At 38.3% G+C, this 19297-nt stretch overlaps 1 protein-coding gene across 1 annotated transcript in view; it reads left to right on the forward strand.

Moving 5' to 3' along the window:
- Positions 1-19297, forward strand: part of lypd6 (LY6/PLAUR domain containing 6) — a 36551-nt gene that overhangs the window by 6235 nt on the left and 11019 nt on the right. Inside the window, exons 2-3 of the mRNA XM_040148930.1 lie at positions 7282-7460; positions 14195-14293. Of these exons, the coding sequence (XP_040004864.1) occupies positions 7343-7460; positions 14195-14293 (217 nt within the window). The 5' untranslated portion in view covers positions 7282-7342. The remainder of the gene's footprint in view (positions 1-7281; positions 7461-14194; positions 14294-19297) is intronic.

Below are 19297 nucleotides of genomic sequence, written 5' to 3' on the forward strand. Positions count from 1 at the left end.
TCATAATTTAAATTCTGCAAGTAATTTACTGTGGTGATTGTATAGATCTTCTGTGCTGCCAGGTTGAAGATGTGTGTGAAGCATCCATGTTTTAGAATTTGTAGCTTCTTTGCAGCAACATCCATATTTAAAGCATTTTCTGCTATCATGGCTACAACATTGTGTTCTATCAGAATTATTATTATAATAATTATTATTTTATCAGAAGAATTATTGGCCAAGCATTTGAACACATACAAGGAATCTGACAATTTTTTGTTTCTCTCCATAAATTTACACACCAATACAGTAGATATACATCAGAATAAGAACAACGAAGCTTCACAAAGTCAAGTCAAATTAATTTTATTTCCATATCCTTATATCATATATCAAAATTTGCCTTGAGAGGCTTCACAATCTGTAAAACAAATTACATCCTCTATCTTTAGACTTACATTTAATAACTTTTATTAAATTCTTTCAAAGTTTTCACTACATGTAGTGGGGTCCCAATCAAGTGAATAGGAAAGTGGTCTCAGACTTTTGGACCCACTGTGTATTATATACGTCTGGACAGATACGGATATAACCTGCAACTTCACTGGTTGGCGGAGGCATACAACCACGAGCCATCAATTCTAATTTAAAAAGTGAATCCTACAGTTGTATGAGTTGTAAGAGAGGAAACACTATTAACAGGTTGTTGGTAAGCCCAGTATATCAAGTTGTAAGTCCCAGTCCTTTCCCCAGCACTCTCCCCGTCAATCGTCATGTCTTGGTCTTTGTAAGTCTAACGTCTGATTCTAGGGTCATCTGAAACATTGTATCTGTTGGGTGAGAAATAGTTTTCTGTGTATCGAAAAGTGGTAAATGAGATTTTAAGGGAATTCTCCACTGCTTTTAATGTAGATGTTAGAATCAATAAAAAGTATATTTCTCACATATATGTTCTCATGTGTGCTTTACCATCAAATATCACAAAATACAGTCACTGTGGAGAATAGAAAAAAAAAATCTTCTTTTGCTTGTTTCCGGCTCAACCTGCTCAGACAGAGACTGGTGGTGCACATAAATAACCAATGAATGAATGACCGTGAGTGAGTGTGCATCAAACTATGAAAGACTGTCCCACCCGCTTCCTGAGAACTCTGCAGCACTATGGGAAGGTCAACACAAAACATAAGGTTTTATGAGGGACGACAGCAACACAGCAGCTTCCATGATCACCAGTAAACCCCGTTTCTTCCACTAGACATTAAAAAAAGGATTTAAAGGTTCCCACTTTAAAACTGATTGTAGTTAGGTACTGTTCAGAAGTGACTAAACCAGTGGAATTTTATGTTAAATACACAATGCTCAACAAATAGACCTGGCGCAAGACACTACATTGATATCATTCGCTGCGTAGACAGATCTGCGTTCCAGATCAATGCACATTTACTGCTACTTAATTAAGCAGAAGTTTACTGGTGCTTCGTGGCCATCTGTCAGATAGCTGGCTGTTTGTTTGACACCAGCGTGTGTTTTGAATTAGTCACCCTCCTACATTCATTCAGAGGACGTCGGCTTTTCTCCTAAGGACTAACAGATGTAAGTATTACAGGAACAATGTTAGTCTGCTATAAATAAATATGGTGAATTGAATATTTCATCAAAACAATCTTCAGTGCCCTTTTAAAACATGCATGTTGCTGAGTGCTGCTGAGATGGTCGTCCTTCCACCAGGTTGTTCAATTTCTGCAGAGGACTTCTGAACCTCTGACTGTTTGGCTCTTGGTCACCTCCCTGACCGAGGCCCTTCTTGCCAGGTCAGGGAGTCCTGGTAGTTCCAAACTTCTTCCATTTCACAATTATTGAGGCCACTGTGCTCCTAGGAATACAAAAGCTTTTGAAATGGTTTTATACCTTTGCCCTGATTTATGCCTTGTCATAATTTTATCATGGAAGTCTAGAGACTTCCTTGGAATTTATGGCTTGGTTTTTGTCCTGACAGCATTATGAATTGTGGGACCATAGATACACAGGTATGTGCCTTTCTAAACTACTGTATGTCCAGTCAATTCAGTTTGTCACAGATAGACTCCAATCACGTTCACACACATCTCAAGGATAATTAAAGCAAACAGGATGAACCTGACCACAGTTTGGAGCCACAACAAAAAGTATGAATAATTTGGTAAATGAGAGATTTCAGTTTTTACACTTAATAATTTTTCAACAATTTCTAAGAACATGTTTTCACTTTGTCATTATCGGCTATTTATTGGGTGTAGAATGATGGGCAAAAATGGCATTTTTATCAATTTAGAATGAAATCTACAACTCAACAAAGTGTACAAAAAATGAAGGGTTCTCTGAAGCCAATATATACCTGTAGATGTGACCAAGTGTATAAAACTTTGAAGAAGGTGAAAGAGAAAAATACCACAATTATTCCCTACTCGGGAAGATTTTTCTTCATATGATTTAGAGAAAAATACCTTCACTACAAAGCTTTCTGACTGATTACGCTAGTGATTGAAAATACTGTATTAAAGCTCATTTGTTATATTTCTTGGAATAACAACATTTCTGTTAGTAAATAACAATGTTGCAGAGAGTGAATTTCACCACGCTCTATGTCTCTTTGAGTCTGTCACCCAGCACTTGATATGTATCCCGGTGCCCCTGATCTTTCAGTGGATACCTCAGCTATGATAAAGATCTCAGGGAGGAAACTTGATGCAGTTCAGCATGGATGCAAAGCGCCTGCTGCTTTGTACAGAGGTTAAAAGGTAGTGCATTACAAGAGGCCGTGACTCTGCAGGCTGTTGGTTTGTTGCTGTTTTTGTGACTGATCGCTTTCCAACCAACAACCAGATTTTGGCATCGATTTTCATAATATTATGTTAGCTCTGACCCACAGTGTGTATCATTTGCATCCTTTATGTATCTATACTAATCTTCTTATTTTGATCTATATTGTTCATACAACTTTATATATTTCATGTATCTGATTATGAATTTGATTTCAAAATCGGAAATTTGATATTGAGGGCTCCAACACGTTCTAAAACCCAAATAGAGCCCTCTGAGGAAAACTACACAGGATTCAAACTGTCAGTGTATCATGACAGTAATGAATGTGTTTGACCAAGACTGTCACAGCCTCTAACCTGTAATGGTTATATATGTATGTATATATGATTTATTGATTTTGATCCCATGGCAGCACGCTCTTAACAGCAGTGACGTGCTGCTGTGTTCATCAAATACAGCCCTGACACTTTCTCACTCATTAATGAGATGAAAAATTATTCATCAACAGACATATAGGTGCAGACATACTAAGCAGTCCTTGTGTCCATCATGGTAATTTGCACTGTCTGAGTTTGTCTGAACATTATCATCAATGCCCCTGGCCTCTCAGTTGCCTTGGGTCAGTGGGCAAGTGGAGCCCATTATGCTTACAAATCAGCTCCCGATGCCCCACTGGCTGTTTATATTGTTTATATTTAGTGTTAGCAGGACATTTTTCCATGTACATTTTGCTGGGATTGCTGTTTTCTCCAGGTATTTTAATGCCTGGCAAGCAGGTATGGGTCAATGTGGGGTTTTTCGATGCAATTTGATACACTATGTGGGGTTTATGACTCGATTCAATCACTATACAATTAAAAGTTCAATGACAACAATGTATGACTGCTGAAACACTTGTGCTTTGTTTTTCTTTTTCCATTTTCTGGCATTGATTTGATTTCATGTATAAAAATTAAACATAAATGTAACAAATATGCAATAAATATTAAATAAGGGTGAAATAAAATATATTCTCAAAATAAATATATTAAAGAAATATAATCTGTAATAAAAATACAACTTTAAATAAGAAACAAAAAGCCTAAACTCAACTTTCAAATATAGTTGCCAGTTATTACTGTATATGTAAACAGACCCAGTGCAGGGTCAGCAAAGTAGCTGGGCTGAATACATGAACAATCAGCTTACTTCAAAAAAACTGTCAGTGTCCAACTGGCAATGTCCATATTTCTTGCGTTGTCTGTAACCACAGAAATTTTGTGATATCGCCCTTTCTAGCTCTCATTCCACAACAGCCAGTTAAATGACTGCTGCGACATTAGCTCCCATGTGCCATTAAAAACGGAGGGCAAGGGTGCAAGATGTAGCTAGCCATCTCCAAGGTCCCACTCATAATGTTCGCTGTTACCGTGGTACAACTCTAAGTAGCACATGAGGTTCACCTGTCTGTTGTTAATAAAATGCAGTTGCTTTCAAGCTTTGCATTACATATTGTCTGATTTCTCTGTTGAGATTATGCATGATGAAGACACCACAAAACTTTTTGCTTGATGGAACTTAGTACTCTGGCTCCAGCACTGCAAGCAACATTCTAAAGCCCTTCTTTTGACCACAGAAAATGGCTGTAGGTCAGATGCAGTAAAGTTGCCAGCTGTTTTTTTAGCTAACACACTGGTTTGTGTAAGATGGGTAGAAAATGATTTCAGCAGTTTGTTTGGTCCCATGGCAGTTTTTTCTTTATTTCCTTTGTAATGTCGTCATGTTAACGGTGGAGATGAGTGCTCATGTTTTTGTTGTGTTAGCTGTTATGTAGGACTTTACTCCTTACAGATAGTCTTTGTCTTGCCAGCAACTCTTTCTCCACATTTTACAGGAAAGCTGAAATACTGCCACACTCATGACATCAATGGACGTGGTGCATTTTTTGTTTTTGTATTACTAATGTTTCCTCTTGCTGCTGCCATCTTTAAGGAGTGTCGGTCACAGGAAACTGTTTTGAATAATAAAAGGTGACTGCACCCTCTGTAGTACCAAGTATAGAATAGGTTAGGAAAAAAACATGTATAGTTGACTATAGATGGGTACTGACCTCTGTTCTGTTCTCCTAATGCCAAAAACAAAAAGCTGGTGTTTCCCATCCTGACTGAAAAATAATGTGTTTTTATAATTTATAATTTTATAATTTAATGTGTTCAATATTTTTTTGTCTCTTGTAGGAATTTCAGTCACTGACTAACAGGTAATGTTTTTCCAAAATGTTAAACAATGTTTGTGATGTGAGATGATTTTATGTGGATAGGTGTATAAATACTTTTCTCATACTTTCTCATGTATTTGGTCAGTATATATGTAGTGTATGGGTACATTCATGCATGGATTATTTTGTGTGTTACTTGGATTTCCAGGGTAATGTAGGAAAACAGGCATGGACCAGTGTCAAAGATCAATTTCAGAATTGTTTCACTTGAGCTCCTGTTTCCTAATGGGCAGCCTGAAGTGTTCCTGACGTGCATTACATCATTACACTGACAGATCTTTCAAGTTCTTCTGGATGCCTCATGCTCTGTTGATTTGGTTTTAAAACATCTAGTGATATAGAGCATATCAGGGAGCTTAAGAGAAAAAGGTGTGACTGACTGTGTGTGGGACATAGTTTATGTGCACAGAATATGAATATGTGTGTACTGTTTAGATAGCTCGTTGTGAGCTGCTCTTTGAATTAGCTCATTGATTATGAGCCCATCCAGATTTCAGCAGGGCCTTCAATGCATCTGGCTGTGCTGGAGAAAAGTGCACAAAGGACCTGAGTCAAGTGCATGTGACAAATGTTCAGATGGCTCCATTTTTTTCTTCCATGTCAGTGCAGTGTGTTGTCTATCGGAGAAGCTCTCCCATGTATCCTGGCTGTTGAATGAGACAGTGTTCACAGTGGGCCCGGTCTGGCCTTACTTTACCTGCAGGGTGATAGATGAAACTGCTCTCAGTCACTGCTCCATTGGCTCCTGTTTTTATTCTGGACTTTACCTGGGGAGACCATCCTTCTTTTCTCTGGAGTAAACAAGGATGAAGCAATCTCCTACCAGGGGAATGTCCTCATTCTTTTAATCAATTGTCACATTATGATGTCAACAGCTAATAAAGGCATCAGTGTAAACTGATGAAACGCAATGCAGTAACACTACTGTGTGCTGGCCGATGTCATTAGCTCTGTCCCATTTTCAAACTAAAACCTGATTCAAAGCGGTCGTTGAGTCACACTGCAGAAGTGATAAAATAAGGTATGTTCATAAATGTCAGGATGCAACTAAATTCACTTGATCTGTGAGTGAGCTGTTGAGGGACACAAATGCAATCCAAAAGGTTCGTTCGCCACTAGTGCCAACACAAAAATTGAGCCCTACATCACAGAACTATCACAATCTGAAAAAGGTCAAACACACAACATTCTAACTCTCACTGATATGATTGAAAGCTAGGAAACATTGCTTCAAAGTTACATGAAACTTGATGTAATACCTGTTTCTTTCATATCTGTATGTAAAAATAAATATGATTTTCAGTGCAAAGAATTTCAAATTTCAGAAAACATCCAACAACATGATTTTTATGATTTTCTCACAGAAGTCCAGACTCAAGAACGGTACAGGCATTTCAATTAGATCAATCAATGACAACTGCAGAAAACAATCCATGTGTTGTAGGTTACCTTTACAAAAATTAAAAGTTTGTTTGATCAGTATGAAAGAAACCAAGTATCAATAACAGATCCACTCAACAAACCTTAAAAATGATAAAGCAGGTTCTGCAGAAGCACTTTACAGCCATTGGGAACATTAGGAGCAGATGGTAAGACAACAGACATAACTAAAACCTGCTCAGCTTCATGATTTTGAGTTTCCTGTACCTTTAAATGATAAATGTAAATTAAATTTAATTAATTAAATGAGTGGAAACACTCACTAGTTACTCTACAGACATTTTGAGACATTTGGAGATTACAATTACTAGTTATTTGCTGTGGTTAAAGTAGGATTCCAAAGAAATGTCCTATATTTAATTTTCATTTTTACTACTGTTTATCTCTGATAAACATAAAAGTTATTTATCCTATGGGCAGTGCCTGGTGCAGCTCACATTTGCTGTTGTAAGCTCTCAGTGCCAGGAAGGACTCTAAGTTGTAGTAATGTAATGTACTGGAAAAAAAGTAAAATAAAGTGGTATGCATGAGCAACAATAGTCACGATGGCTGAACAGAGAAAGAAAAGAGTCACACTACTGGCTATGCTGTTTGAAAAAAAGGAGGTGCTGGGCAAAAACACCACAGCAAAGACCAGATACACCAGAGATCAAACTCCAAACTGTAAATAAGCACAGGCATGTCACTTTCAAGATTGACAGTGAATTACACAATTATTGTTTTATTTAAAGACTATTCAGCCTATATTCATGCACAATGCAGCCATGACATAAAGACCTCCGTTTCTTTGTTTTACTTCACAGGTATCTGGATGACATTAACCAATCAGAAAGGTGCATGTGTCTCAAACCCTAGTAACCAGCAATGGAGCCCTGGCCTACAGTGGCCTGGGTCCTAGTGCTGACCATCATCGTGGATCTTCTGATAAGCACCCACACCAGAGACTTTACTGAACAAGATATCATATTCCTCCACCCGTCAAGTGAGTGTCCAGCTTTAAACAGCGCACAAAGTTACTGTCTATGGAAAAGTTTTTGTTTGTTTTACTTCAAAAGGGGTGCAGCTTTTTTCCTCTTTACTACCTGAGGCCAAGCAAAAAAACATCCACCTACGGTCACAAATCAAAAAACCCTTATAGACAATGTCCACAAGTTGCATTGTCATATATATATATATATATATATATATATATATATATATATAAATAAATATACATATATACACACATATATACACATATATATACCTATATACACACATATATATACACAGATATACACAGATATACAGACATATATATACATATATACACACACATACAGCTCTGGAAAAAATGAAGAGACCACTGCAAATTTGTCTGAAATCAGCTCCTCTACATGTATGACAGCCATTCCATTCCAGTGTCTGTTGAATTCCAACACAAGCACACCTCATTCTATTTAATGAGGTACTGATTAGGTGATCACCTGAACCAAATCTTATTTAATGAGGAAAAGTATAAAAACCACTGCTGTAGTCATCACTATCCTCTTGCAATAGGACCAGCTGGATGGCAAAAACAGTGCTAGTAGTACTGCTAAAGTAATTGGAATCACAAAATAACTATTGACCATGCCAAAAGAAATGTTTTGAGTGCGGAAAAGAAGGTTTCACTTCTGGCTTTACTGGCAGAGGGCTACAGTGAGCGCCAGGTTGCTTTCATCCTTAAAATTTCTCAGATGGTGGCTCATAAAAACAAAGTCAAGCAGCAGACATTGGGGACAACAAAGCTACAGACTGGCAGAGGGCCAAAACGACTCTCCACTGACCAGGATGACTGTCAACTCATTCGAATGTCACTCAGCAACCGTAGGATGACATCAAGTGACCTACAAAAAGAATGGCAAATGGCAGCTGGGGTGCCCTTACATTAAAAACAGCCATATTTCATTTTGATGGCATGAGGACTATATTTTTAAAGAGGTTCTGTTTTGACGTATACAAGATTTTTCATGACAGTACCAAACTAAAATCAAGGTCTATTTTTCAGATGAAGTAGGCGGGCATTTGGTCAGGTAATTACATTTATACTAGAGTATACATCACCGGGGTCAAAATGATAAGATTGAATACAGGCTCTTGGGAGATGAACAAATAAAATCTATTGAGGTACCACTTTGTCTCTCTGTTGAGAAACACAATCCATACCTGTAGGGGGTATCAGAGCTTGAGGAAGCTGTGGGCAGAGGGAAAGTGACCAAGTCTGTGGTCCACAGTTGCACAAGGTGTTTTAAATGTTCAGTCATTTGTGTGGAGAAGCTGAGACACTGTGGAGAATATTTGCAGTTAACATCCTTGAACGCAGGAGCCTTGGATGTAGTCCGTCTTTTCTAAAATACGAGGAATGTTCCCAAAAGAGATTAAAATTGCATATGTAAAAAAATAAGTGTGTGGAGAGTGGTGAGTGAAGTTGTTTGTGCAAGGTGCACCCAAAGTTGAAATGTGCTTCGCCGGGCAGTTGCAAATGTCAGTAAATCCCAAAACCAACTTTTCTTTCATAAAAGCAGAGATGATCAAACAACAAACCAGCTGCACAGTGTTGCAGGGTGATAAAAGTCTGAGGACATCTGGTAGGTAGCAGGAGGAAGGCAGGTCTGGTGAGAAGAGGGGAACGGTGAGTTGAGGCTGGAGACAGGGGCCAAGGAGAACAAGAGGGACAGATCAATCTAATAAAAAAATAAAATCTATTTATTCTGATTGAACACAACATAATGCAGCAGTAAAAGGAACTATAAATGCTTTAAGTTGTGCAAATATGAAGACCATTTCTTAAATTAGATGAAATTGGGCAGTAAAAAAGAGAAACATAGAAAAAAGAAAAAGCTTTTGGCTAAAGAACAAACATAGAACAAAGATACAAAAGTGCATCCACATGTATGATTCAGATTACATGCGTGGAATTATTTCTGATTTATTATTATTTATTTACAAAATCATGAGCACATACAGTACGTAACATTAACAATGATAGTGCTGTGGTCAGTACTGCTTGCAGTGATGGTATCATATTAATATTATAGTTCTGAAGCCTCTTCACCCATTTTAGGGACTGGGACATCCTTGATGATGGTGGACTATAGTTTTCCAGGTTACACGGTGAAGAGGAATGAGTGAGAACGAGGCAAAGCAGTGTCTCTGTTCCTGGCAGCTGTGTTTTGGGTAAGCTGTAGACAAGACAGCACTGACTAATATAGAAAAAGATCTTCAAAAATCCTGATAGCAGAGATATAAAATACTGTAAACCAGTCTCCATGTCTCTAAAAAGTAGAAAGTATTAGGATTTAACAATAGACATAAGACAGAAAACGCTGCTACTAACAAGATTATTAATGTATTCAGGTTTTAAAGCTAAATAACAGATTTGGAAGCTCTAGAACTGGAAGTCCTGTAGATTATTAAAGTAATGAAGATTACAAATAGTCTTGATGAATCATGAAACTGACCCACCCACTGATTGAGTAAGCATGGATTATAATTCTTGACCTTGGAAACAGTATTGTGGCAAAATCTCAAGGTCCACTTACTTGCTAGTAGTTGTTATTTTTGTTGCTCTTCATTTATTGTTTAGGATGCTATTAAGCCCACAGTTGGTGTCTGTGACACCAAAAACCTGACAGGTATCACACATTGGTTGAATGAGTGTTCTGTAATGATCTGTTATATTTGCAAATATAACAAATTGTAATTCCGAATGTGTCTGGATTTTTCCAGTTCAACCTGAATTTTATTTTTATAAGCCATCATCAAACTTGAATGCAACTGCAACTTCATTTTCAAACAGTCATAGTTAACCTTGAAAAGCTATAATACATCCATATCTGAAGCTAATATGAAGCGTTCAGTAGCAGATAAATGGAAGTAGTATAAAAATGAGTTCAGGGAGGGACATCTACAGTATCATAATGAAAGTGCACCACCTTGATACCTGACTAAAGGCCAGAATACCCTTACTCCTACTGTAGATGTGTGCCACTTATTGTATTCTCTTGTATTCTGTATTGTATTCTATGCTTGTCAGATAGCATGTATGTGCCTAGTAACATTGTTGCCCTTGCTCAAATGGCTACATAGGCAGCTATTTGCTCACACTTGTTAGTCTCTGGTAAGGAGCTGTGGTGAGGCTTAAGCCAGATATCAGAGAGATCAGAGCTGACTAGCAGGTTTTGTTTAGCTGCTAGAGGTCTTGTCTGACCTGTAGACCTTCCGCAGTCACATAGGAGGAGGTAGGGCTAAATCAGAGTGATGGTATGGTACCAAATTGGAAAGCAATCATGCTTCCTTTTGATCCCAGCAGATGGTCTGCAAGGAGATTCTCCTTCCTCTGTTCAGACACTGCACTGAGATAAGCAGTGTATAACTGCAGGCTGCACCACAAATAGCAGAATGGTGCAATATATAAATAAACAGTATATGCTTGACATGGACCATGAAGATCACTATCCCATGAACTAATCTTTTGCTCTTGTATATAATACAGTAGGGGGTAATCCTAGCAAAACATTTAAAGCCCCTTTGCAGCCCCTCTGTACATTGTTTGACAGCTGATTGTTTTTGCAGTTCATTTTTATCCACCCCAAACTGCCAGTGTACTCACTGTTGGATGTTAGCTGTATCTAACTAGCAACCTACGCATAGACTGTGTGTGTGGTTGTCTATGAGAACTATTTTAATGGTGCAAGCATAACAACGAGCACAGATCAGTAGGTCTTTGGCTCATGGACTGTGTGGGCGTCTCCACTTGCTATTTTGTTTTATGTATGTGCAGCCATACTAAGCGCAAAAGGGCTGGGTGAAAGTGAATATAGATAGGGGTGTGGTGATTATGAGTACACCTTCAGCCAATCACATCACTGGTGTCATCGTTTGGGAAAAGGTGAGCTAATCACAGAGAAGCATGACAATAGGTCAACAAATGAAAAGATGCTTCTCCAGGAAATAGGATCATTGTCTGGATGAGCAGCATGACGTGAATACACAGCACCACAAATCTGCACCAAGAGGCAGGAGATGTGGTTTTTAACAGTTGATTAGAACGATGATAGAAATAAATAATAAAAAACACAGTGGATGGTCAGGTGTACTGTCACTACGCTCTGATGTGGCACTTCTCCAATAAGAGGTTGCTGATTTATCAGCATATGTGTCCTTCTTCAAATAGCTGCAGATATTTAAAGGTCCTATATTGTAGAAAGGAGGTTTCCACATCTTTTTTTTAAATTACAAAGCAGGTCTAGGTGCAATATAAGTTCTGTGAAAGTATCAAAATGCTCACTCCATGGAGAAATGCACACAGCCCGTATTGAGAAACTGTGCCTTCAAACAAGCCGTCAGAACTCTGTAACTTTGTCATGTCACAAGGAAACGGTCATCGCCCTTAGCGATGCTAAAGTACGGCTAAACTGGACCCACCGTCCAACCCTGCAGGATTTGGTTTCTCCAAGTAATTACCTGAAATCTTTCATATTTTTATTCATTAATTTTTTTTTTTACTGTCGCTATTATGGACTCCTATTTTTATTTTGTTTGTCCCCTCAAATGATCTTTACAGCTTTTAGTCTTTTTAATGCTATTCTTCTACTGATCATTGGATTACTTTTATCTGTTTAAAGTACTGTTTCCCATTTTATCAGTCTTGTTGCTTTATAAGTTACACTTGGACTGAAAACCAGCTATTATTATGTGTGTGTGTGTGGACTGCAAACTTGCCTACTCACCGTTAAGGGCTGATATCCACCACCTGAAGTCAGAGCTCCAAAAAGAGGATAAGCTCCTTGATGGTTTTGTCTACGTAGCTGCTGCCCAGGCAAAGCATATTTCGTATATGCAGTCTTCTACTCTTGCTGTCCCAGCTGCCACCCTCATGTCCCTGATGGTCTCAGATTCTGAGGCCATGCACGCTCCCTCAACGCACACTGGCACTGTAAAGGTCCGTCTGGAGGATCTAGCAGCTGAGGAAAGTGAGCTAGAGGCAGAGGCAGTGGGCTCCATCACTTACGCATTGGACCTGGATGCTACAACACCGTAGATGTTCACCCCGATACCAACAGATGATCCAGGGATATGTACCAGAATCAGGTCCAAGGCTATGGTGTATAGCTCAACACCAAATACAGCTGGAGGATTTTAGTCCAAATTTGATGGTCTGTTTGGCTCAGCGCTGACTGACCATTGCCATTTGTATTTACTGCTGAGTTTTACCAAGTTTTTCCGGCTGCAGTAGTAGGCTACAATCCGTTACCTGTAGTTGGCCTGACCAAGATGTCACTCAGAAAACTGACCGCCACACAATACCCTGTTCTTGATAGAGCTCCAGGGAGATGCGTGAGAGAGGAGATGTAAAACTAGACTGAAATGGGTTTTGGTACTTAGAATAAAAAATATAACCACCTTATGGATACAAAAACTTAAAATAAAACACCAGAAAAGTGTAACATATGGGACCATTAATGAACTGAAGGAGAAACTTTTTAAACAATATATAGCAGCTGTGGAAAGCAGAAACTGGAAGAATCAATCAGGTTAATTTATAGATGACTGATTTGATGTCGTTCCTGCTTTAACTACAGTAAACATTATTTTTTTATGCAGATTTAAACTCATCACTGGTTGGAGAGTATTTAATTAAAATTGTTTATTCACATTCTAAACATTATTCTGATATTTCTTCACATATACTGCAAGTAATTAGTTTGCTCTTGTAGATAAAATTACTAAAGTTGCAGCACATTGACATTGCTCCAGAAACAGATTGGTTCTGAGACATCTATCTCTGTGCAAAGTGCATTTTCCGCCAAAATACCAACAATTCTCTCTGCAATTACTCATTTGAATGAACGTCCCACCTGTTTGTTCTTCTCTTCCGTGTATACACCATGTTAGGAAAATACCAAACGGTCGGACTGCTGGTTGTGTTGGTCGTGGTGCCACCATGAAAGTCAGGTCCTGTGCCATGTTTATGTGGTAGCTCAGATTCACTGATCTCAAAATATTTCAAAAGATCTTTGTGTTTTTTTTTCATATGGAATCTCTCCTTTTCTTTTTGTTTCTGTACATTCATAAAATTGAGTTGTAAAATCTCAGGAAAAGCCTTTTTTTTTGGCTCAAGGTAAGACATTTTCAACTTTTTCTGATGTATCTTCACCTTAAGTCACACAATCCAAAGCAAACAGACTCCTCAGTATGAGTATTTTAGTCATTATCCACTCAATTGCTGAGATCCCTGGCATTCAAAACAGATGTTAAAACCAGTGTTATTATTTGTTATCACTATTACTACTATTTCTGTAGTGAAAAAGACTCTAATCTCTTCATTAGACATATGGGTTTCTGAGCTTATTAGTTGCTACTGAACTATGGTTTAAAATTTTAAATGAGACTTCTTGTGAATTATGCTTTGCCAAATGTGCCAGTATGCTGTGAGCTGTATATTAACTTGTGCTCAAACTGAATATGAAATGAATTTAGAGGTGATGCACAGAAGCAGGTAGATGTGATATACTGTATTATGGTCTGCCAGTGATATGAGGCAGTGTATACTTAATAAGCCCAATAATGTGCAAAAGTTTTTTGAAAAACAGCTTCCATTTCATAACCAGACAGAAAGTATGTTTAATGCTGAATGTTTGTTAAGTTTTGTTTATTGGATGGTTTTGATGGTTTGGTTTTTTCTTTTCATAGGTACTCCATTTCCTGGTGGATTCAAGTGCTTCACCTGTGAAGCCGCACAAGACAACTTTGAGTGTAATCATTGGGCACCAGACATGTACTGCCCACTTGGTAAGACATACCTGGCAACATTTACTCAGTAATGTCTGCATTGCAATTTTTATCTTAAATTAGACTGTGTAACTTTTGAGGAAAGAAATGACACATTCTTCTTCTTTGAAATGAAAAGCTGTATTCATAAGCAGTAAAACACACCTTTGCTCAGTTCAATACACACAAGTTTTGTCTCTGGTGTAACCAGTAGCTTATTGTGTTTAATATTAGCAAACTGTAGATATTGCTGTAAATAACTTTACTGAGTTAGTTCATTGACTTATCCTCTGTACTTGCACTAATGGTACACTTTGTTTTAGAATTTTCCCAAATACTTCTAGAAGGAAATGTAAACGTATTGTTAATGAATGTATTTGGCAAGTTGCAAATATGTTAGTACTGAATGCATCAATAAAATGTTCACAGACAACGTATTTTTTTTCTACCAATATGTCTGATCTTGCCTCACAATATCCACTTGTAGTGATGCCAGTTCCGTTCAGACTCTCACAGCACTTGGTTAAGGTTGGTGAAAGTTTCTGGTCTGGTTTAACACAGAAGAAGTACAGTGACTTCAGACAAAACTAGTTTATTAGCATTTAACCAAACCACCATATTTCCCTGACCTTAACGGTATACTATGCAGGATTTGTCAGTTGCTGTTTGTAAACACACCATTCAAAGTTGGCCCCTCCTCCCCAGCTCACTTTTACGAGCTTTTTTTATTGAGTCCCGCCTGCGCAACCTGCGTGCTTATTATTGGCTGCGAGTTACACACCCACTGCCAAAAGGTTACAGCCCAGAAACACCCCAAATGCATAAGGGGAAGATAAGAAAATACGGGCAGAGGGCAGGGTCTCTGCAGATATATACACAGTGACACACTTCTAGTGGGTCATAAGTGATGATCAAGTGGGATTACTTTTGTATGAGTCTATACATTGTTTTCAGGAAAATCCTGCATAATATATCTTTAACCAAAGATAGGAGTGTGGATGCAAACCCCAGTCTCTGGTGTAAAATTTTTGCGTTGTATGCCCCTCCATCCACCTCCTGGTGACTCTACTGCTCTTAGTAAATGTGTTGCTTCATTCTTTTAAACATATGTTGCCTATGAACATAATCCAGCCAGAGATTCAATTTTCTGCAAAACATATTTGCTGTTGCAGTTTAGATGGTTGTAAAGGTGCAGTGTGGAGTTGATTGGATTCTCCTTAAATGCATTTCTGTCCCCATAAAACATTTGCAAAACTTTTTTTTTTTTTTAAATATAAATGTTTTAAACCTGCAATGGTGGGCTTGCTAGCTGGTATCTTCCTTTCTACCTAATTTTTGCTGACACCTTTCTACAACCCTTAGTGAGTTTTATCAGCTGAATAGTGTGAAACTGTTGACAGAAATGTCAATCCTGTCACCCATTTCACCTGTGTTAGTGTATATATATTTGTGTTCTTGCATGAGATAGACACCAATCCTCTCATTTAAGCATGGCTCCAACTAGTGGTCACAAACTCCACAGGGTATCTTTAATGCCCGTCATGAGAAATAGATGTCCTCAGACCCAAAAGTTTGTCTTCATATAAATGTGAAATTCGTGCTACCAACAAAATTCTACATCAATCAGATTTATTGCAGCTTGTATGCCAGTGATGTAGACACTACAGGCAAAAAACATTGTTTTTTCATGCACTGGTCAATATTGAGATTTTGGGAAATTTTGCCTCTATAACATGTATTCTTTCAGAATTTTGTAAAGAAAAAATCCAAAATACACATTTAGGTGTTTATTTTACTATACTTTGTCTATTTAAAAAGTGTAAATTTCAATTACAATACATATCTTTAAAGGCCATTTTCTCAAACAGAGTTTTTTCTCAAACACTTAGTCAGAAATCACCATTTCAGTAGCACTTGCATACATCAATCTTTCCAGTTTTATTCCTATCTATATTCTGAAGGTTTTTATAGAGGGGTTTGTTCATATATCATTCATAGCCCAATTTATATAACATTTTATTACTAAAAACATGGCAAAAATTGATTTTTTTTTATTGCTGTGCTGATTAATGGAGTGAAAAAAAGATATAAAAATCTTTGATGCTAATTTGTCAACAAAATGAAACAGTGAATTTTGAACCTAACTTTATCAAGTGTTCAGATTTCTGTTCTGGAAATTTATGGAAATTGGCACATATTTAATTAGATAATGCCTCATTTGCTTATTCAAACATAAAATTTTAGAAAACTGGAATACAAAAAATAATTTTCTTAATGTAAGTAATCAACTGGGGAAGTTTCAGGGTGATATCTATTAGTTAAAATTTGTACCCTATTCACCTCTAATGTAGGGCCAACTGGCCAATTTACACATAGCCCATCTAAACAGATGCAACAGGCTGTGGTCAGTCTTTAGCCCGTTTTATACAGCCTGTTCAAGACGGGAATGGTAAATGGACTGCATTTATATAGCACTTTTCTAGTCTTATCAACCACTCAAAGCGGTTTACACTACATGCCACATTCACCCATTCACACACACATTATACAGCCCTTTTCAACAGTGGCTGTTATAGCCACAAGGAAGGTTGGGGGAAGTGGAAGTGGGAAATGAATGCATCAAATGTAGGCTTGCATAAAAGTAGAAACCTACTTCAAGAACAAAAATAAAGCATTTTGGCTATTATTATGAACACAATATCTGATTACTCTAAGACAAACATACAGCTTCAGAAACTATGCAGACTCCTTCACTTATTAAACACTTTATTGTGTTGTTGATTTAATTGTAAATGGGTAAAATTACCATTTTCATCAATCTACACTCAATAATCCACAAAAACCAAGCCATGAAGTCCGAGAAACTCTCTGTAGATCTCTGCAATATAATTTTGACAAAAAATTGTGCAGAAGATCAGGGCAAGGGTATAAAACCATTTCTAAGCTTTGAGTGTTCCCAAGAGCACAATGGCCTTAATAACTGTGAAATGGAAGAAGTTGGGAACCACCAAGACTCTTCCTAGAGATGGCCATCCGGCCAAGCTGAGTAACCGGGCAAGGAGGGAACCCAAGAGTCACTCTAACAAAGCTTCACAAGTACTCTGCAGCAAGGGGAGAACCTGCCTGAAGTACAACCATCTCAGCAGCACTCCATCAATCAGGCCTTTTTGGAAGAGCAGCAACATGGAGGATGCTTACAGTTTATGGATGTTGGTAAAGCTGGTGGCGCAAATAGCAGCTCGGGCTCTCAGCTAGACAGCAGCCTTTTTGTGTTTTTGTGTGTTTCATTTTTGCTTGTTCAAGCACCCAAGGCTGGTATACAGTATAAATGAACTGAAATCCTTAACATCGAGGGACAATATCAGACTTACACTTCCAAAGGCCCGGCTTCTATTTCACTGGAGATCCTGTGTCCGGGAAAGCCAGGGGAGTTATTGTCATCCCACCCAAAAGGCTTCAGAGGGGGTGCAGAGAAATGAGGCAAGAAGCGGGTGTTGGAGAAAAAGATTCCCAGATCAGGGCCAGAGAGTATGTCTGGACCTCTCTTCCAACACTTAACTTCAGTGAAGGTGATGAGTTAGTGGAGTCTCAAAAAGTTCACAAAAATTCACTGCAGATGATCAGAGTTCAATGCAATAGAGTTTATTCTTTCACAAGAGATAAACCCGAGTTAGCTCCTGAAACCGACTGAAGAAAGCATTGCTAGATATCATCTTTTATACCTCAAGTTCGCTCCTCCTTGCTGGTGGTCTCTACACCTACTTTTCTAAAAAATGAACTTAATCTCGTCAAGAAATAATGGTGTCATACTTTCCATATTTGGTAACATCCTCCATATCTACCAGGAAATAATGGTGTCAGTCTCTGTGGAAAATCTCCAACTCTCCTGGCCTGCCTCAGTAAGTCTGGGCATCTCCTGAGACAATTATTTCCAAGGTGTCTTTAGCCATATATTTCTTTAAAAACTTTAATATTTCCAAACAGTGTATAATAGCAATCATTTTCTTAAGTCAGATTAATCACAATACTTTTACTACTCATTGTCTGATTATCATTAAAATCAATGTTAAAAGTTAAAATCAATGTCCAATACATTCTGGTCTATACTTGTTACACACAGAGTATATTCTTAAAAAACTTGGCACACAGAGTATATTTCGTTGGATTTAACTACTACACGGGGCAAGAGAAGCAGCCTACAGGCTAGGCTAAGGGCTAACCTGCACAGACCCGCCCTGCCAAGTCTCTACCTTGCCAACTCCAAGTCACTCGTCAACAAGATGGACAAAATAATACTGAGGACTGCAGCCTTTCAATAAGAATAAAGGTGGAGTGTGTATTTATGTAAACAATGACTGGTGTACAGCAATGTACGGCTCGAGATGCTGCCTTCAGGACAGGTGACATGCTGGCCTACAAAATTACCTGGAGGGACTTGAAGAAGGGCGTTAGAGAGGCTAAAAGCTGTTACAACCAGCGCATTGAGGGGCACTTTGAAAACAACAACCCCCGGAGAATGTGGATTGGAATTAAAACCATAACGGAGTACGAGAGCAGCTCTTCACAGACCAGCCATGAGTGCACTCCCCGACAGCTTAAACTAGTTCTTTGCATGCTTCGACACAAAGAACAGTGGAGTGAGGGATCAAATGTCCCTGCCCAAGGATGAGCATGCACTCGTCCTACACCACCAGGTGAATTCCACTCCGAGGAAAATCAATATCAACTAAGTGACAAGACCAGACAGGATGTCGGGCTGCACATTGAAGTCATGCACCGACATCTTCAAACTCTCCCTTCAACAGTCTGTAGTCCCCACCTGTCCTAAATCCACCACCATTGTAACTATGCCCAAGAAGAAGGCAATTACCAGTGTTAATGACTATCGCCCACTTGCCCTGACTTCAGTTATTATGAGGTGGTTTGAGAAGATTATATTATCCCAAATCAAGGACATCATCCTCACAGATCTAAACAGCTGCTAGTTTGCCTATTGAGGGAACAGATCTACGGAGGACGCAGTCT

The sequence above is a fragment of the Xiphias gladius genome, chromosome 16 (genome assembly GCF_016859285.1).
Source record: "Xiphias gladius isolate SHS-SW01 ecotype Sanya breed wild chromosome 16, ASM1685928v1, whole genome shotgun sequence".
Classification (NCBI taxonomy): Eukaryota; Metazoa; Chordata; class Actinopteri; order Istiophoriformes; family Xiphiidae; genus Xiphias; species Xiphias gladius.